Here is a 14,825-nt window from a genome sequence, read left to right on the forward strand (position 1 = left end):
TAGAATTTTTCTTCATCTACATTCTCTTCAACCTTTAGTGACATATCAGCTTCAGTGATAACTTCTCCCCATATGTTCCTCATGAGCTTTTCAAGATGAAGTAACCAAAAGCATCATTACATAGTGTTTCTTGTTTTTGCATACAAAATGAAAGCACTCCACCAGCTCCTTTGTGCATCTCTCCAAGGAGAACCTGTTAGCCATTCTTCTATTTATCTGCATTTAACTGTATATCGATGTCAGTCAGGTTATTTAATAACATGTCAGTTCCTTGGTCACTCAACAATGATGCCATATTTCAGATCTGCCCAACATAATGCCCACAGGAGCCACTTGTGTCCTGCGAAAAATGTAGGATTGCCACCGCACATGCTCCTGTTTGTCACATGACCTGTAGCAACCAACCACCATCACTTTGTCCCTATTCTGACACAAGTGGAACCCGAAGAAGTTTAACCTATTTTAATTTTGGCCCCTACCTACTGCCAAGTTTTGTAGGTCTGCCATATTTAGTAGTCAAGCTAATATTTAGAGGTGACTTAAAGTCAATGTAATTCTTAACATGCCCTGCCCTCTTTTCAATCATTCAATATTGTCAGAACAAGGTTCTTTTATGACAGAAATATATTTTTCATTTTCTTTTTTTATATATTCCATATTCATTTGTTCTTCATGTTCTTGTTTGGCATATTCATGTACTTCTCATTCTTTTATTTCATATATTTTCATATATATATTTCACATATATTTTATTTCATATACATCAAGTGCTTGTGAGTGTCTGAGGCAGGATTTGAACTTAGGTTTTCCTGACTCCAGGCCCATTGGTCTATCCTTTGTGCCACCTAGGTGCCTCCCAGAATCCTTAGCTTCCCTTCAAAATATAGCCTGATCCCTGGTCCTCTTCCCTTTATTACACACTTCTCTCTCTTGAAATTTTTTGTGACACTTTGTACATATTTTGTTTTTATTTACTAGTGCACATGTTCTTCCCCAGTAGAAAATGAGACTCTTGAGGACTGGAACTTTTAATTTTTGTCTTTATGTTCTCAGAGCTTTGCACATAGCAAGCATTTAAGAAAGATTTGAAGAATTGAATTGGATTCTGGAGGAAAACCCAAAAGAAACCAAAACCACTGCCCATTGTGTCCACAGCTTTTTTTCTTAGTCTTTAGGTGGCTCTCTCTGTAGCTCATGATTGAATCTGTCTATGATTTCTGATCACCTAACCACTAAACAGGCACTTATTAAGCACCTTTTGTGCTTAATAAGCACCTGTGCCCAGTATGTTTTCTTTTATTTACCATGTCCAAAAATGAATAGCTTCTTGACAAATTTTTTTTAAAAGCTGATGCAAAATTTGAGTTAATGTACTTGCTACCTTTAGAAAATGACACTCTAATATTGTCAGAGAATTATAAAAAGTGTGCATCCTGGGGAAAGAATTGGGAGGGGTAAAAGATAAGCAAGATTATCAGGTTTTGTTGAGGGACAATGCAACTAGATTAGAGAGAATGTATCTTTTTTTCTTTTCCACTTTTTTCATATTACAAAACTCCTGGCAGATTGTATTTACAGTTGTAGGTATGCATTATACTTAACTGAGGTTCTTTGTCCTGTAGTTTCAAGGACTTCAAAGCATTTTAAACACATTCTTATCATAAAAGTACTTATTAAATGACTGATTTCATTGTTCCATACAAAGACTGAATTCTTGCTCTGTGGGAGCTCACTTTTTAAATGACCTTGAGGCATAAATGAGTGTGGGGTGGGGAGAAACAGGTATCATCATCTTAGCTTCATACATAAGAAAAGTGCAGCATAAAAAGATTGTCAATCACAGGGTTAGGAATAGAGGGGACCATCCCTGTCTCACAGTTCAGTGCTGTCTGCTACATACTTTGCTTATGAGAATATATCATCCTTGGTTTTTAGCCTGAAGGCTTTCAGAAGTCATAGCTCTTGAAAGATGCAAGGAAGATAAGGTTTTCCATGCTGTGAGCTGATATCAGAGTGCTAAGTACCTATGGCTTGAGTCTCTCTTAAAAATGGCATGTTTATTATATTAAAATGCCAGGAAGTCATCTGGAACATTCAGCCTTTTCCACTGCCTCCTAATGTTATGCACAGGAGCTACCCAGGGACATTGGCAATAAGAAGAAACCCCAAAATCTAACCTGATCCTCTGTATGTGGGTGAAAAATGCTTCAAATTATAAACCATTGATGAGATAATTACCTTGGGCAGCTGGGATTGATTAAAGATTTAGGGGCTTGTAGCCTTCTAATTTATATCCAGAGTCTCTCAAATGAGTTCCTTATTCTTTTAATTTTTCTCTTACAGATTTTCTTTTCATGTCTCTCTCTGTACTTTGGGGAATATGAGATTTCTTTCTGTCACAGCAAGATGAGAACTGGCATGGTTTTTCCTCAGTGGTGGAAGGCAGAGTGTTATGAAGTTGTTTGTAGAATATTAAACTATGGGATACACATATAGGATTTTATTTTTTTTGGACTCACAACTGATTTCATCCATGTAGAAAGTCCCTCCACCAATGCATGTCATCTATAATTTATAATCTTAATAAGTTTTTTCAGGCACTTAGAGATTTACTTATAGATTTCCCCCTTGGTCAAAAACTGATATTTGTCTAAGACAAGACTTGAACTCAGCTCTTCCTGACTTTCTTATGCCAACATGCTTCTTTGAGTCTACAGGAATCCAGTCAATCAAACAACCAATCATTTATTAAACACTTACTATGTACCAGCCCCCGTGCTCAGTGCTAGGATTTTTAATAAAATGAAAAACAACTTCTACATTCAAGTTTTTATTTAGTGGATAAGTGAAAAAAATTAGTCATGATTATTTTGTCTATGAGGCACCAATTTATGAAAATCCCTTTGTCTGTTACAATCTGAGGGAGTATATAGGGATTTAATGTCCAGTAGACCACAAGTGACCTCATTCGTTAGAGTCTGAGATTTTCACATAAATGTTTTGACCATTGAATGGCAGTAAACAGTAGACTATTGGAATATATAAAAGGAAGAATGCTATATATGTGTGTTAATTTCAGGATATGTAAAACTGGTCAGTATCTTAAATGGAATAATTAGTAGTCACACAAACATGCCTTGATTTTACAGAGAGTAAAGATGGTACAGTATCCAGGCTGTTCGTGCTGATGAAGGTAATGTGGAAAATAGACTGTAGTGTTGAGACTTCTGGGAATGTATTCTGAGGTCCTCAAAAATTATCTTTCCAGAATAAAATTTTGAGAATAAGCCTTTAAAGGAAGGATAGAGGGCAATTATTTTTTTTTGAGACAGATAATAGAAACAGTGTTGGGCATAAGAAAATGCTACATGACATTTGCTCACATAGGTAAAGAACTGATTAAGAGAAAACAAAGAATGAGGAAATATGAGGTAAGGAAACCATTAGAGGAGATATATTTCAGATTTGATGTGAAAGGAAATAAGATATCCATGAAAAATCAAGTCTATCAGAAATATGAGTATAGCAATGAGTATTTATTGAGGGTAAGAGGAACTTTTGTAATAATTTTACAGAAAAAGAAATTTTGTAATAATTAAAGTAGGAATTAAACAAAGCATGGGTAAGGGATTTTCCAGGAAGAAGGAAAAGAGAAGTCAGATTTAGAGCCTATGTGGAGCAAGACTTGACAGGTACCATCACTTTCTTTTTATTCAAACTTATTTAGGTTCAAGGGTTTTGGACCTGTTTTAAAAGCAGTTATTCATATGACCTAGAAATGAGGAGAATGAAAGAAAATAGCTTAAACTAGTTTCCAGTTGAAAAAAATAAATATAGGATTACGCAAAAATATTTGTATGTTCCTGGTGGAACAATACCATGCTACATTTTTAAAATAGAGGTCAGTATGTAGCAAAGTGCCTATGTAAGTAAATATGCATGTTCACACATATATGTATATATCTACACATAAAACTGAAATAAAAGATTGATATTAATATAAAGATAAAATATACACATATAAGTGTACTTATAGAATCAAGTCACAAATTTACTAACTTCCAATGCCTTGGAAATATAGTGCTTTAACCCTAGGAAAATGAGATGGGAGAGTTTTACCCCCCATACATACAAGTGCCCCCAAAGATGTTCTTCTATGGTTTTAAATTCATTCTCATTTTAAATCACTTGGAGGAGAAATTAGTCTGAACACACTTCTGAGCATCATGAAAAAAGCCTTAGAGGCCATCACCCAGTTCTATGATTTTATGTTTGAGGAAACCTGATTCCCAGGGAGGTTAAGAAACTTGCCCAAGGTTATAAGTGTCAGAGGTGAGATTTGAACCAAGGTTCTCTGAGTCCACATGTTTTTAATAATGGTGCCACACTTGCCTCTCTTTATTGTGCTTATTTGGAAAGAATTTGAGTCATTTACTGGATGAGTAATCATATTTTTCTCAGTTTCTACTTTAAAATAATTATTTGAACTCTCATTTACTGTGCAGAACTGTGCTAGACACCATGACTGGGACAAAAAAATATGGTGTTGAGCAGTTTATAATCTTGTGAGGGAGAAGGGGCTAAAAAATGCACAACAAAGTAGAGAATGAAACAAGGTAGCCTATAAGATTATTTCTTTGTTTTGTTTCTAGGGGAAAAAATTCTGAACCATATTAGACTTATTAACTCTAAGGAGATAGTATTAAAAATTTTAAATATAGTATTTTTCCATTTAGTAGTATGACTATAAATGAATGCAGGGCAATGGTAGATAGAGAATTGCCATTCCTGAGTGACAGGCACATCAAGCTGCCCCATTAGTAATTCATCAATTAAAAAATATTCTCTGTCCATAATAATTAATTATGTAAAAATTCCTGAATAAAGTTGTTCTTTGATGAGATCTGGGAAAAACCTCTTCTAGTTGATTTGGAAACATCATTTACATTGATGACAACAAGCACATATGATATAAACATTGTGTATGTGTATGTGAGAGAGAGAGAGAGAGAGAGAGAGAGAGAGAGAGAGAGAGAGAGAGAGAGAAGAGGGAAAGAGAGAGAGAGATTGATTGTATGATACAGATTTCTTAGCCTAGAATTAAAGGACTTCCACCATTTGACCTCAACCTACCTATGAGAAAGAAAAGTTACTTGAAGATATGGCTTATGGAGGCAGGCTTTTGTTGTTGTTCAGTGGTTTCAGTTGTGTCTGTGATCCCATTTGGGGTTTTCTTAGCAAAGATATTGTGGCAATTTGCCATTTCCTTCTCCAGATCATTTTTATTAATAGATAAGGAAACTGAGGCAAATAAGGTTAAGTGACTTGCCCAGGGTCATGCAGATGGTAAGTGCGTGAGGCTAGCTAGATCTGAACTCAGGAAGATGAGTCTTCCTGACTTCAGGTTCAGTGCTTTACCTATGGCACCACCTAGTTGTTCAGGAAGGCAGACGGGTTTAGTGAAAAGAAAACTGAATGTAGACTCCAAGGACCTAATTTAAAAAGCCACCTCTACCACTTAGGGGAAGCTAGGTGGTGCAGTGGATAGAGCACCAGTGCAGGAGTCAGGAGAACTTGAGTTCAAATCTCACCTCAGACACTTGACACTCACTAGCTGTGTGACCTTGGGCAGGGCACTTAACCCCAATTACCTCATCCTGGATCATCTCCAGTCATCCTGATGAATATCTGGTCACTGGATTCAGATGACTCTGGAGGAAAAGTCAGTCTAGTGACCTGCACAGTCCTCCCTCACTCAAAACAAAGTCAAGTGCAAGTCATGTCATCATATCTCTGATGGCACGGTCTTCTTCCGCAACGAAGGACGAATGCACACAACTCTCCCACTTACTACCTGTGTGACATGGAGCAAGTCACTTAACCTTTCTCTGCTTCAGTTTTCCTATCTGTAAATGAGGAGGTTGGACTAGTTGACTTCTACAGAACTTTCCTATTCTCTGCAGTTAAAATCCTGTTTTATTCCATCTTCGTATTTGTAAAATGAAAGGTGGGGCTAGATAATCTCAGAAATCCCTTTTAGCTCTAATCTAGGATCTTGTGATCCCAAGGACTGAGCATGATGCCCATCTGTTGCACAATATTCCTTTGAATAATTCAATGCAATTCAACTCCTCAAAACCAAAATCTATTGAGAACTCATTTGTCCCCAACATAAACCCTATACTCAAGTCATTTTAGACTATTCCCTTCTTCTGGAATTCTTCTACTTCTGGGCCTTTGCTGGACCCTTTCCCTCTGCCCTTGCCATTCCCCATCCTCTAGTGTCCTCACCTGTCTAAGTCATTTGTCAAGGCACAAATACTTCGATGGGACACCCCTGGCTCCTGCCACCATTCTCAAAAACAAAGGAGTCCTATCTGCAACCCAGGATGAAGCTGCCAACCCTACATGTATTTGGAGAATTTATTTTGAACATACGTCTTAAGCCATTCTGTTGCAGTGGAACCCCTCCCCGCCCCCCGCCAATTTGGAGTCAGATGGTAAGAGTTTGAATCCGAGTACTATGACTGCCTCTCACTACCTGTGTTGCCTTGGGTAATTCATTTGACTTTTGGGCTTCAGTTTCTTCATCCTTTAAAATGGGGCATTTGAGCTTACTGACGCTCAGAGAACCCATGCAACATTCCTACCACACTTTGCTTGGTTTTCTTACTCTTTCTACTAGTTTTATGCTAATTTGTGTGGCTGTCATCACTTCCTAGATAAGAAAGATTTCTTAAGGGCTGAGACTATGTTTTAATTATCTTTGTAACCTCCACAGAGCCTCGTAAATAGTAGTTGCTTTATAAATGTCTGTTTATTAAGGTGTCATCTTATTACAGATATATTTGGTGATTTCTCCATTTGGGAAATGAATATTGTATTTTTTTTTATCCTTAGCCTGAAAACTTGGAAGCTTATGATGAATTGCACTTTGAAGTTCTCATTTTGAAACAAGTTCAAAGCTTGAGTAAAACTAAGAGTTGTCAAAAAGATGTGAATTTAGGTCAGATTCAGAAAAATCGAGACATTCCAGGTATCCACAATGAAAATCACATTCTTTAAATTTAGTTCTTCCATAGTTTTCATGCCTATATTCTCAAGGATGTTTGTGCTATTTCCTGGTAGCTCTCAATTTTTTTTTAAATAAAAAATGCTTTGTTATTCTACATCACCCAATTTGTGTTTGCAAATCATAAGAGTTGAGGTTTAGGAACTCTGGGACCCTGAAAAAACAGCATACAGGTCCTGCCCAAATAAATTTGACTCAAGCTTTCTCTCAGCCAAAGACAAGGTTTATTAGAACACAGGTCAGGGAGGCAGTGATTTTAAAAATCCATCATATTGGCCAGATTCTTAAGGAATCTGAGCATTTGTGACACTTGTATTGACAAGTGGGCCAGATGGAATCTGAGCACTTTAAAGGAGGCAAGATAGATCTTTTATACAGAGGATTGTAGGAACAGAGAAAGGGTCTAGATGGGGTGGGAAGGTGCTGGGGGAGTTCCAGAGGTAACAGACACTGGAGGGCTAGACTAGGTTAGGGGTAATTGAATTTTGGAGATTGGGCATAGGCTACAATGAAAGGCCAGTTGACTGGGATGGGTCAATGCCTTAGGCACATGTCAGAGACTTGACCAAGTGGGAAAATTCAAGGAAGTGTCAGGGGAAAGTTCAAGGTGGGGTTTCCAGGGTCCTTAAACAAATGGGACCCAAATTCTTTTGGGGTAAGGGATGAAGGTTTTAGCTTGGACCTGTATGCCAGGCCTAGAGGCCTGTGGGCTACCCGAGTCTTTCTTACCTCACCTCCCGAGGTCTTCGGCTGGCCACGCCGGGTGCGCATATGAGAGAAAGGACGTTCCAGAGTCGAACAAGGGTTGAGCTTTATTTCAGGGTCTAGTTACAAGTGCAGGGGATTCTTCCTTAGGAGGGATAGAAGAATCTCCCAAGGAGGCAAAGATCTTACAATAAGGGATTGGAAGTAGAAGTGTAAGTGGGGAGAGAGGGGGAGGGGAGAGAAGAGAGAGGAAAATGAGGAGCCTAGTAAGCTCACACGTGGCCCCTCAGCCCAAGAGACTTTTTCAGGCTTTCCTGAACCTACTTAAGCCCTTTGCCTGTAGTTTACATATCAATATCGAGCCTGTTAGGAGACAACAGGTGTGCCCAATCCGGGATGACCTCGAGGGCAAGGAGACTCCACCCATCACGTATCTCCCGGGGAGAGGCGGAAATACCCGAGCTAGCCGAGCTAGCTCAGTCTGACCCTCTCGAATCCCCGCTGTTCATGGAGGGCCTCGCAAGACTCCAAGATTTAGAAGTCCCACTTTTACCCGCCCAAGACCGTCCACACGGAATTGAACTTCCAACCCTAGCACCTGTACCCTATCAATAAGATCATAGCAAGAAGGGACTTTAAAGTTAATCTAGTCCAACCCTGTCATTTTACAAGTCTCCAAGAAGTTAAATCACTTGCCCAAGGTCATATAAATAATTAGTGGCAGAATCTGGATTTGAATCCAGTTTCTTTATTTCAGATTGAGAACACCAACCACATTGCCTTTCTATGTAGAATCCTGTCTAAGAAAAAGGAGCTTTATTATATTATATATAACAAATATAATTAATTAATTATAATTAGTATTATAATTATTAATTATATTAATTATATTGGTATTATATTAATATAATATAATAACATTATATTATATATAATACAAAAATTATACTTTTACATAGAAGTATAAAAATCACTACACTTTTCAGAAGGTGATGAGTGTTTCACAGTTTTCTGGACAAACCACTCTGCATTTTGTATTTCCTGTCATGGATGTACTCAGCAGTTTTGAATTGCTTTACCCATTCTGTCTCCTAGCACTTTCTTACTTCCTCTCTCTACTGGGTTTGTTAGTCAGTCAGTGGTGGGTGAATTGTTTCTTGTTTACTGAATTCATCAAATGTTATGCATTCTTTGGTCTGCAAGTGGGTGTATGACTTTTCATAGTAGCCCAATAATATTTAATATTTTAAGTCAAGAAAGTAATCAGGGAGAAGGCTGGGGCTTTAACTTTTTTTCCCCTTCATCTCCTCTCAAGCAATCAATTGTCTCATGTTTTACCCTCTAGCTGTGCGCTCCCTGTGGATTGAAGGCAGCTTTTGGTTTGGTCAGAAACTTAAGATAATTTTGACTGATTGATTAAATAATATTTTATTTTCAGAGTGATTTTGCAAGTTCTCAATCTGGCAGAGTTGTCTTGAGTTTTTAAAATATATTAATTGAAATACTTTGATTATATTTAATGCATAATAATTTTCATGGTAATATTGAAAGATATCATTGAGAAGGAGGTTTTAGAAGGCTGCCTTTGAAGGCAAGATGACTTCATATACTGCCTCTTACATATACTTGCTGTGTGATTTTGGGTAAGTCACTTAACCAGCTAAGTGCTTCAGGCAGTTCCCTAACTACAGGTTATAGGGGAGTTCAAAACAGCTCAACAAGCATTTATTAAATATCTGCAAAGTGCCAGGTATTGTGCTAAATTCTGAGCATAAAAGGGCAAAAACAAAACAGTCTCTTCCCTGAAGAAATTTACATCATGTTGGAACTTCAATTTGCATTGTTGGATGGCATTTCCATAATAGGAGTTCCTTATTCAATCAGTTTTGGAATTTCAACCATGCAGTTATGATATGCCAAATACTTCATTTCAAGGGAAAAAAAAACATTTTAAGTTTTAATGTAAATCATAAGTTGAGCAAGTCCAAATAGGTAAAATGAAACACGCTTTTGTGGATTTAAATTTGATGTTAGAATATGATATATCGAGGAGCTATTTTCAATATAGACAAATGACATGATTTGAAATAAGGATACCTATAGGTACATATGTAAACATATACGTGTAGGCATATATTATGTATTAAGAGAATGATATAAGCATAACCATCCAAAATGACAGAGGACATAGTTTCGTGCTGCATTATCTGCTATAATCAATTTCCACTTTAACAAGTTCATAGAATCATAGATTTTGAATTGGATGAGAACACAGATGTCATATAGTTCAGTTTCTCATTTTACAGATAAACTGAAGCCCAGAGAGGCTAATTGATTTACCCAAAGTCACACATAGTAAACAGCAAATGGTGGCACTAGGTTTTGAACATAGACTCTCTGACTAGCAATTCAGCATTCTTTCCACCTGTTTTAATGTAAATCACGTTTTTAAGTCAGAAGACCTGGCTAGTCAAAGATAAAGTTGCCACTTTTTGTTTGCAGTATTAGAATCACTGCTTGCCGGATCATAGAATTAAATGGAAGATTTTTCAGTTTCACACATTCTGTCTATTTTAACCTGTCTCTTTCTCTCTCCTCCAGTTAACTTCTTCTCTCTCTACTACCTCTGGTCAGCTCTCCTGTAAATCACCTGATCTCTTTGTTTCACCAACTAATCTGAAAGCACAATCTGACATGGTTAGCCTGCACCAAGCCTCTTTCCTGGAAGAATTCCATACTAAGAAAGTGGATGCACGTGGGTCAACCATGCAAGAGACCTCAACATATTTTCAAGGGACCACTCACTCTTCCCCTTGTTTTGCATCAGAGGAAACCACCTCAGACATAAAAAACACTCAGATTTTAGGTTCTAAACAGCTAAAAGATATCTCTAGCCCAACCTTAGCTCACCAAAAGTGTGAGTTAAGGTCAGAAACTTTAAGCAAGAATTCAACTCCCTCCTCGCATCTTATCAGCTCAAGTGGAAGTCAGAGCGTCACTGCTCAGGGACCGCCCTCAACTACTCCCAAATCTGATTCATCATCATATATACCTGTTCGTATCATCACACATTCATTATCTCCAAGTCCTAAACCATTAAATTCTACTTTCTATGGGTCCTCTTCCACTTTATGTAGCCAAGCTTCATCTAGTGGAAATCTTGGAAAGTCAGGAGTTAAGTCTCCAATACCAACTCGACTTTCCCTTCTGACTGCTATTTTGAAGTCAAATCCTCCTCATGGGAGACCCTTTTCTCCTGCATCCTGTCCCACCTTCTCTTCCAACTCCCTAGCTTCATCCACACTCACACTGGATCAAAAGGTGAAGAGAACCCCACCTACTCCTAAGAAATCTTACTCTAGTTTCTCCCTCAGGCAAGAATCTCCAGATCTAGGGGAGCATCAGCCTTCTGAAATCCCTCATCAATCAATTCTCTCTCCTTTCTTCACCAAGATTAGTCCTGCCTCTCAGGAAGCACCCCTTTCCCATAAAAAGTCATCAAGTGGCAGCCCACTTTCTCCTAAGTTAGGGAGAGTTCCTTCACCCCCTGTTTCCCCTAAGAGGAACAGAGTTCTACCACAATTGCAAAGTAAAATAGTGAACTCATCAACTCTACCCCCTATTCCACCGTGTTCTTCTGCTGTTTCCCTCAGTAAGGACAACCATGAAGCTGACTCCACAGGTCTAGCTCCTGAAAAGCCCAAGAGATGTCATACATACTCATTCACTTCATCCTCTTCTATCTTATGTTCTCCTTCTGATCCTGCTAGCCAAAGAAACCCCATGTCTTCTCCAAATAAGTATTCCTTTCCAAATACTCCCTTAAATACTACATGTCAGTCAAAAGTAGCTTCATCACAGTTATTAGCTAAAGAGAAAAATTTCATATCTTCTACTTCTCCAGGCATTTCTATCCCCATTTCCCTTTCTTATCCTAATTTGGGGTCCTCCATTCCTCCTGCTGATAATAGGAATTCCCATACCGTCCAGCAGATTTCATCCCTGAACTCAAATTATCGAGTTGGTACCTTACCTATAAGACCTACGATGCCCCCTGAAGCCACAGTAACACATACTAGATCCCCTGTTTCCAGCCTGGCACCTCCCATATCTCTAACAAGAATCAAGGAGTCGACTTCACCACAGCCTTTTTCCCTGCCTTCAGACCCTGAAAATAAGAAAGCCAAGGTATATATAATGCATATATATATATATTTTTGCATGCTGCATGCTTATTTTCTAGCATGGAATGACCATTCTTTCAAAAAACAATAGATTTCTTTAATATTAATACTCTAAAGAGGGAAATAAGGCAAAGAGATTGGAAAATATTAGAATGTGAAGGTTAATTTTATAGTTTAGAACATTAATTCCTAAGTACATTAGTATATTGCATTTGTTATGAGAAAGTTTTTGGTGATAGGTTCAAATGATTCTCAAGCAAATCTATAAAACAATCTTTTTTTTTTTCATTTTTCTGAGGCTAGCTTCTTATCTCACTCAGGCTGGAAATATAGTGGTCACCCATGGTCCTGATCTCACTGGTGGCCAACAGAAATGTTTTAACCTGACTAATTTACAACCTGGGCCAGTTCAACCTTTCTTTTTGGCAGCCTGAGGGTTCACCATATTGGTGCCCAAATTAGTGCAGACATTGATTGTTTTTAACTTGATTGCAGCTTAGAACTACCAAGCTCAAGCAATCCATTTGTCTCAGCCTCCCTAGTAGCAGAAATTAGGAACATGCACCACCACCCATGGCCATGGATTCTTTTCCAACTTAAGGAGCCTTTTAAAGTCTTCTTTCTTAGATGGTCCGTTGACAACCATTGTTACTCTTCCATATGATCCTGAAGGGGTCCTTTTGGATTAAATTACCCTTATAACAGAAGTAAAAATTAGCCAGGGGGAATTTGGGAATACTACTTATAAAGCAGAAGCATTTATCAGCTTTGTGAGGTTCACAAGTTTTATGAAATTCATAAAGAAATCTGACATTGATAGTAGTACTGAGCAATTAAAAAGTATCATATAAAGGTTATTGGTAAAAAAGAATAAGATATTTCCCTCAGACACAATTCTAAGCTAGGTAGTTTGCTTGGAGAGTTTGTACTGGCCTTGTCATTTTTTGAAGCTGCTAGTTCCATCCCTTTAATATATAGTCAGCAGGCCTTCTGGTCAGGAAGCTCTTGAATCAAATTGTATCTCAACCACTTAGTAGTTCTATGACCACTGACAAATCACTTAACCTATCTGGGCTTCAGTTCCTCACCTATAAAATGAGAGGATTGGACTGGAAGACTTCTAAAGTCCTTCGTAACACTAATTTTATGATTTTATGGTACCTCTTCCCTCCTCCCCCTCAATTCTCTACATCACTAGATAATTTGAGAAGGATCATCAAACTTGTGTCATATCATCAAAGATATTTTTTTTTTTGCTGTGTGTATGAAATTTCATGGAACTTTAGTTTCAAAAAAAAGAAATGAGAGGTTAAATCATTAAATTTGTCCAGAGAACTATCTTCATTTGCCTTAGGATAGGGTTTATAGGAATCAACATAGTGTAGGGGAAATGCACTGCCTCTTGGGCCAGAGGACCCAGATTTCTATCTTATCTCTGATGCTTACTTTCTGTGTGACCTTGGATAAGACCTTTAGTCTTCTTGTTCCTCAGTTTCTTCCTGTGTAAAATAAGGGGTAATACTAGATTGTTACTGAAATTCCTTCCAGTCCTATATCTATAATCCTAATTGTTTGGGATAAGGGTATGTAGCATTATTTTTTCTGAAGGTATTTTGGAGTGATTCCTCAAGGAGTCTACTTTTTAAATTACTCTAAAGCAGCAATGTTGAAACTTTAAAAAATATATCTAGTGTGTAGCGTTTCATATTTTTGTATTTATTAGTGAAATTATATTCTTCTTTTGGACCCATTATCTTAATGTTCTTATTTGAGTATCATCTTCCCTTCCTCGCTTACCCTAAAATGCACAAATATCTACATAAAGATAGATCTGCATGGATTTAGTTATACATATACAATGCAGTCTTTGAGAGGCAGCATGACCCAGTTTTAGGTTTGCCCTTGCAGTGAAGAAAACTTGGGTTCAAATCCAGTCTCTGACGCATATCAGCTGTGTGACTAAGCAAACCATTTAACCTCTCAGTATCCCCAGGCAAGTCTCTCACATTTTAAATTACAGACTAATTTTTAATTTGCATCTGGTAGACAGAATTTACTACAATGATGAAATCCCAAGTCTGGAAAACAAATACAATGCAACAGAGTGTGTAAGTCTGCAAATAAAGATGAAACAATAAGAAATTGACTTTTTAGACTCTTTCAATGAAACAAGGGAAATTACTTTCATTTGTGTTGTCTGGAACTTTCTCAGAAATAGCTCTAGTGAGATAAGTAGCATCTGTCCAAAGCCATCAGTAAGCATTATATGCAATGGGGATAAGCTAGAGGCATTCCCACTACGATCAGGGGTGAAACAAAGATGTCTATTACCACCACTGTTATTCAATATTGTTCTAAAAATGCTAACTTTAGCAATAATAGAAGAAAAAGAAATGAAAGGAATTGGACAAATAAGAAACAAAGCTATCACTCTTTGCAGATGATGTGAATGGTATGCCTAGAGAAACCTAAAAACTCAACTAAAAAAAAAAACTACTTGAAATAACAACTTTAGTAAAGTTGCAGCATATAAGATAAATGCGCATAAAACACTAGCATTTCTATGTTACTAACAAAGTCTGGCAGCAAGAGATAGAAAGCAAAATTCTATTTAAAGTAACTGTAAGCAATATAAAATATTTGGTAGTCTACTTGGCAAGACAAACCCAGGAACTATATGAACACTATTATAAAACACTTTTCACAGAAATAAAGTCATGTCTAAATAACTGGAAAAATATCATGGGTAGACTGAGTTAATATAATAAAAATGACAATTCAACCTGAATTATTTTGCTTATTTAGTTCCCTACCAATCAAACTACTAAAAAGTTATTTTATAGAACTAGAAAAAATAATAACAA

At 37.3% G+C, this 14,825-nt stretch overlaps 1 protein-coding gene across 9 annotated transcripts in view; it reads left to right on the plus strand.

Moving 5' to 3' along the window:
- MLIP (muscular LMNA interacting protein) overlaps window positions 1-14,825 on the plus strand; it is a 384,978-nt gene that overhangs the window by 180,609 nt on the left and 189,544 nt on the right. For 8 of the 9 annotated variants that reach the window (XR_011974323.1, XM_072642491.1, XM_072642493.1 and 5 more), the window contains exon 4: window positions 10,379-11,965. The exons of the other annotated variant lie outside the window; for it this stretch is intronic. Coding sequence is in view for 7 of the 8 variants with exons in the window: in XM_072642491.1 (XP_072498592.1) it covers window positions 10,379-11,965 (1,587 nt within the window). In the remaining variant the exon portion in view is untranslated. The remainder of the gene's footprint in view (window positions 1-10,378; window positions 11,966-14,825) is intronic. 9 annotated transcript variants of the gene reach the window in all.

The sequence above is a fragment of the Notamacropus eugenii genome, chromosome 2 (genome assembly GCF_028372415.1).
Source record: "Notamacropus eugenii isolate mMacEug1 chromosome 2, mMacEug1.pri_v2, whole genome shotgun sequence".
In the NCBI taxonomy this organism is placed as follows: domain Eukaryota; kingdom Metazoa; phylum Chordata; class Mammalia; order Diprotodontia; family Macropodidae; genus Notamacropus; species Notamacropus eugenii.